The sequence below is a fragment of the Nannospalax galili genome, unplaced genomic scaffold (genome assembly GCF_000622305.1).
Source record: "Nannospalax galili isolate Female #2095 unplaced genomic scaffold, S.galili_v1.0 scaffold735, whole genome shotgun sequence".
NCBI lineage: Eukaryota > Metazoa > Chordata > Mammalia > Rodentia > Spalacidae > Nannospalax > Nannospalax galili.
In genome coordinates, this window is record NW_008337053.1 from 1282650 (window position 1) to 1289102 (window position 6453).

At 36.1% G+C, this 6453-nt stretch overlaps 1 protein-coding gene across 1 annotated transcript in view; it reads right to left on the reverse strand.

Annotated features, from left to right (window-relative positions):
- Positions 1-6453, reverse strand: part of Fam227b (family with sequence similarity 227 member B) — a 237896-nt gene that overhangs the window by 204714 nt on the left and 26729 nt on the right. Inside the window, exons 4-5 of the mRNA XM_008831829.1 lie at positions 1996-2031; positions 1426-1530 (exon numbers count right to left, since the gene is read on the reverse strand). Coding sequence (XP_008830051.1) covers positions 1426-1530; positions 1996-2031 — 141 coding nt within the window. The remainder of the gene's footprint in view (positions 1-1425; positions 1531-1995; positions 2032-6453) is intronic.

Below are 6453 nucleotides of genomic sequence, written 5' to 3' on the forward strand. Positions count from 1 at the left end.
TGAAATATTTTGCATCTTTCATTCTAAATCTTGGAAAGATATGGTACATATATTTATAGTATCTTTGATTTGAACATTGAATTTTCATCAGAAATATAGAATGCTGCTTTTCACAAAATACATATTTGTAAATTTATTCCAAAAATAACTGAAAGTGCTTTAATATTTGAATCATTTGCTAGCTTTCATATTTATATGTACATTTATTAAAAATAATTAAAGCAACATTTTATGTGCTCAGAAATTATACCTAACTAGTACCTAGTGAATGGATGATGTGGATCAGACCAAGAACACCAAAAAATGCAGGGTAAATGCCACATTTTCCCCCTTTTCTTCACTGAAGGTAAATATATATTTCATCATGGATGTGTGATCTAGTAAGTCCATTAATTTTTCTAAATCCAGTGAATACCTTAAGCACATAATTCACTAAAATTGGTACCCAAAATTAAACTACCCTGACTACTGGAAACTATGAATTTTTACTTAAATAAGTAAATTTGATAGATTATTTTATGCTTCTATTCACAAAAGTATTCTATTAATTTGTGATTGAATTATATAAAATGCTTTATCTGGGGCAGTTAAGGTAGTGCTTTTTCACTCCAGAGAACATATATAATGTACATAAGCGTGGAAAGTAGAAATTGTAGTAGAAAAGTGCTAACGGAGTAGTTTTCCCAGTAATTGTCTTAACTTTATTCTACCCCTGATGATCACTGGGCACTGAACTAGTTACTTTTTTACACTTGGTTTGTTGTCGGGTTTTTTTTTTTTTGAGACAGGGCCTCCCTGTAGCCCCAACTGGCTGGTTTCCATCTCAAGAGAGATCCACCTGTGTCTGCCTCTAGAGTGCTAGAATCAAAGGCGTACACCACTATGCCTGGCCACTTGTATGTTTGTTTGTTTGTTTATTTATTTTATCATTGGTTGAAGCATTAGGATACAACACAAAAATGTCCCAGACACTTTTAGGCTTGAAAAGAACACATAAGTAGTGTGGGAAAGAACTCTCATAAGTTATTTTGGGGTAAAAACAGCAAGCTAAACTACCCGAGCTGGTAAGAGTAGAAACACAGAAGGAATCACCCCTGCTGTTGTCCAGTGGGCCCTAGCATGGCTGACTCTGGAGATGCTAAAACACTGGAGTAGTCTCTCCTTATAAACTTGGATTAGATGTCACCTGTTTTTCCTGTCAAATTTAATATTCAAAGAATCAAGTTTTTGTAAAGCATCTAACATCTCATAGCTTTAAACGAAGTCTGCGGGGCTGGGGGTTTAGCTTAGTGGTAGAGCGCTTGTCTAGCAAGTGCAAGGCCCTGGGTTCAGTTCTCAGCTCCGAAGGGGGAAAACAAGGTCTGCTTCATTAAATCACACTCTCAGAGTTTAGTATAGAATAAAAATAAAATAATGTTCATTTACCTCAAAGTTATGGGCTCTTAAAATAAAGAGAAAAATTTGTTTAGCATCCAAATGTCTAGGTAATTGTGGTAGCTCATTATTTTTGAATCCTGAGAAGTCACAACCCTAGGAAAAAACACTGAAATGTCATTTAACAGAAAATATTTTATTCTCAATATTCTTATGACTATAGAAGACAGATAAATATTTATCACTTTGCCAAAGTAATTATGCTGTTTCATGATACCATATTAAATAAAAATTAAGTCTCCTAAGAAAAAATTTTCATATCTTTTGCTTCATATATTTTGCATATTCATGAGTCAAATTTCAAAGCAAAACAAAATTATATTTCTGAACTTATTTTGGCATACACTCAAATGATCAAGAATTTAGATAGACTGTATGTAAAGAAGTAAGAATGAGGAAACCTTCAAACCTGTCCTCAACTCTCTTTCCTGGAGCACAAATCTGTAGTAACACCCGTATTATTATAAATCTGTAGTACTATCTGCATTATTACAAACATTCCTTGGGCCCTACATAATAATACTTCTGACATATAATCTGGCAAAACAAAAATTGAAATACCTCTATATTCTTCTCTGTTTCCACTTCATCTGAAAGCTGAAAAAATTTAGACAAAATGGTTAAAATGATAAGGGAATTTTACATTAAAATCCTGACAAAGAAATCCAACAAACTATTAACAATAATTAATAAAGCTTAGGTTCATATAATTTATCTAAAAGTAATATGAATAGATTCTGAAAAGTTTTTTTTTATAAAATTCAAGAGTTAGAATTTCAAAACTTTTTTCAAATAAAAAAATTAGTGAACACACAATTATCAGTATTCCAGTGTTCCCACAATCTAAAACAGGTTATTTTTCACATTTGAGGATGTGCTTTAGAACTATAATTTTAAAATATAAAAAAGCTTATATATAACAAAGTAGAAACTTTATACTTCCCTTTGCCATTATCTCTAGTTCTACACCTATGTCCCTCTTATTTGAGACAGTGTTTATAATTTTTGTTTTATATCCTTTCATTCCACTTTACACACACATACACTCACATGGGTATTTTCAAATTTAATGATCTGGGCATGATGGCATACACTTTCAATCCTAGTACTTAGGAGGCAGAGTCAGGGAAATCTCTGTGAGACTGAGGCCTTGTCTAAATAGTGAGTTCTGGGCCAGCTGGGCTACAGGAAGACCCTGTCACAAACAAACAAACAAACAAACAAACAAACAAAAATTGAAGGAAAGATACTGGGTGCCACACCCTCCTCAGTAGTGAGGAGCTTCTGTGTGGGACCCTGGAGGGGGTGATGATGGACTAGTGCCTCAGACTTGGTGCTGTGGAGGAGATTCTAGACCAAGAGACTGAATGGACTGCTGACAGCCTGGCCTCCAAAGTTACCAGGCTCAAATCACTGGATTCCGATCACTGATAGGGACACAGAAGACCAAAACCGATACCTGGATGACATAGACTCGGATTTCCAGACTATGGCTGGCCTGCTCATAGGGAGTGTGAAGTGCTTTTCCACACTGGCATAGTCTGGGCCAAGCAACCACAAGCTTCTATATGACTTCATTCCTTGTGAAACCTGGCAGCCACAGAAGAAAGAAGAAAGGAAGTAGAGAGCTCTATAAAACTCATGCCCAAATAGCTTATGTGACCTACCTGGTCTCCATGGAAGTCCTACAAATAAAGTTACTTGTATTGGATAGAGAAACATGCTAAGGAAATAATCAAGATGAGGAATGACTTTAAGAGGCAAGCTGAGGTCAAGCATGATAAGAAAATGAGGGTGTTGAGAGATGAACTTGACCTGTGGGGAAAGACTAAGATCTAGGAAGTGGAGGGGAGGAAGAATGGCCAAATCAACACATGATGCAGCTTCATGATGAAGCATACACTGGTATCAAGAACAATGACATCACCCTCAATACTGTGACCCTCATCAAGTCCCTCAGGGTACTGATGTGGACTGGGAACAGAGGCCAGAGAATGTAGACCCAGCCCTCAGTCTCACCAGATCAAATACTCCTTTCTGTAAGAATATTGGAAAATGTCCCCAGGCTCCCCCAAGAAAGAAATCAAATATTCATATTTAGTAACTTATTTTTTAAACTCAATTTTGGATTTGTGTCTATGCGTGTGTTGTGCATGCTCATGTGTATGAATGTGCCTATGTGCATGTGCATGTGGATGTGGAAGTCAGAGATCAACAGTGATTATCTTCCTCAATCCCTCTCCATCTTATTTTGGAGACTGAACCTGGATCTCACAGATTCAGCTCCACTGGCTGGTGAATAAGCCCCAAGGATTTCCACTTCAGCCTCCTCAGCACTGGGATTACAGACATGCACTGAGTGCCAAGGATCCAAACTCAAGTCCTCATGCTTCCATAGAAAGTATTTTAATGACTGGGACATCTCCCTAGCTCCTAGATTAAGATTTGACAATCTACTAAAGTTGGTATTTATGGAATTAGTTAACTTTTATATACTTCTACCAATCTAATCATTCCCCTACACACAGTATAAATAATACATCAATGAAACTTTGCAGATATTTTTTTGCCAAACAGCCAAAGAATAAAAGATACCTCATTTTACAAGCCATTTTAGAATAGAGAGATCTAAAGCTAAGCACCTCATTTGTTGATATCATTATAGACTTGATATAATCACTACAGATAGTATGGGAATTATGATGTCTTACCAAATATAGATAAAAATATAAGTAAAATGAAAATGCATCCAGTGATGCATTAAAAAGTGTAGCCTCGGGGCTGGAGAGATGGCTCAGCGGTTAAGAACACTGGCTGTTCTTGCAGAAGACCCAGGTTTGAATCCCAGCACCCGCATGGCAGCTAAAACTGTCCATAACTCCAGTTCCAGGGGATCTGATGGCCTCTTCTGTGCTCCGTGGGCATTGCACGACATGGGTGCACTTACCTACATGCAGGCAATACACTCATACACAGAAAATAAAAATAAAATATTTTTAAAAATTACTTTTAAAAAGTGTAGCCTAAGTTTGCAGCAAACATACATGCAAACTTTAGATAAAATCAATTAGATAATGTATTTTTAAAGTATATGAGACTGAACTTGTGAAAAGATGCCAATATAATCTGCCACATTCACAGATTAAAGGATTACAGTATCTTCTGCTCTCACTACAGTGGCCTCATTCCTCCCATTTAAGACAACCGAGACTTATTCATGTTTCGAGCAGTGATATCTATACCTCTATCTTTATTCATATCTACATATATATATATATATATATATATATATGTACTTCTGTATATTTTGAATTAACTGGTATTGTGTAGCAATATCCTCCACACTGAAACATTTCCATCCCCAGGGAGGTTCTAAATTGAAACTTTTCTTCTTAGAGGGAGGCTTAGTAAGAATCAGGAAGTAAATAACTCAAAAGTCTCAGGAAGTTCCTGAAACTTAAAAGAGTCACATGGCTCCTCCCTCCCCAAGGTTTTATAAGCATAAGGACGACCAGGGAGAAGAGATTTTCAGATCCCTCCTTAACTGCTTACAAATTGTACAGAGAGCTCCAGGATCCTCACTCAGACTAGGGAGAGGTTTTCAGTGAGACAGCTGCCTTAGAGTCATCCATGCTCCTGTTAGTAACCCCTCACTCACTCTTGTAAGTAACCCCAATAAACTAATTGGTTAAAGATGAACTTTGGTGGAATCAACATGTTGGTTCTCTATCTCAGGTAGGTAAACATTAGTCATTCCTCTCCAGAATGAAAACTAGTCACACAACTAGTAATGAAAATAAATTACTAATGTAAAAATATTCAAGTTTATATTTAAATGCAATATACTAATATTATTTCCATTATTAGCAATGACAAAATGAGAAACCCCTAATATTAATGAATAATACACATATAGCAATAATTTTCCATAAACCAACACTAACCCTTTGCATAACAACAGATAAAAGGTCTCACTGACATTATTAATGAAAGTTTAGGATACCTAGGAAAAATATAACAATAAAATTATAGATATGCTTAAAATAAGATAGTCTATTTCTTTATACAGAAATAAATACCAATGTATTAAAGGCTTAAACTTCTTAAACTATAAGCTAATACAAAAGAGCACATGAAAGGACAGTTAGAGGATGTGATAAAGATTTCCAAAATACCATGTCACTAAAAGCAGAAAGTTTTAGTGAAAATTACATATGTGTCCATGAGAATATTTAATTATATACAGCAAAAATACTTTTGAGTTAAGTATAAGTCAAATGGAATAAATATCTTCAACATGCACACTAAGAAGTCACAAAATTTTTAAAGTATAAACAATTGTTAGCAATAAAAATACGTAAAAATTGGTCAAAGTTCATAAATATGCAAATTACAATGATGGAAATAGAAAAACTACCTGTCAATACATATTGAAACACTAGAATTTACCTGGAGGTTTTTTTTTCCTCAGTTTGTTTAACTTTTGGAAATTTATCTTATAATCAGCAATAAGCACAATCATTAGTTCTAAACATGTTCACAACAGATTTGTGAAAAAATAAATGTCCAATAAGAAAGCTATCACTTTATTTTTTCTGACATACTCATTTAACAAATAGTATAGAAAAATATTTGTTAGCAAAAATTTTAAAATTCATTTAATCAATTAGAAAAATATAACAATCTTGATTCTTTTAAAAAAGGAAAAAGAGATTCCTGGTCTTGGGTCCCCAGACACCTGGGGAACTGGTGCTGCTTCCTGATCTTTTTCGACCAGGCCAGCTTGGTGCCTTCCTTGGGCCCCAGAGGCACTGCTTCCATGGGACCTGGCCCCGCCCTCACCTCTCCCTGCTTCCCGGACCTGCACCACTGGCTAACTCTCCTGGCCCGCTCTCCCACCCTCAGGCCTCTCTGGGGGGAAGTCTACCATGCAGCCCTCCGCGCCTTGACTTCGCCAGCCGCGCTCACCCTTCCATCTCCCCCGCTGTTCTCTACTCCAAGCTTGGGCCCTGTGCCATT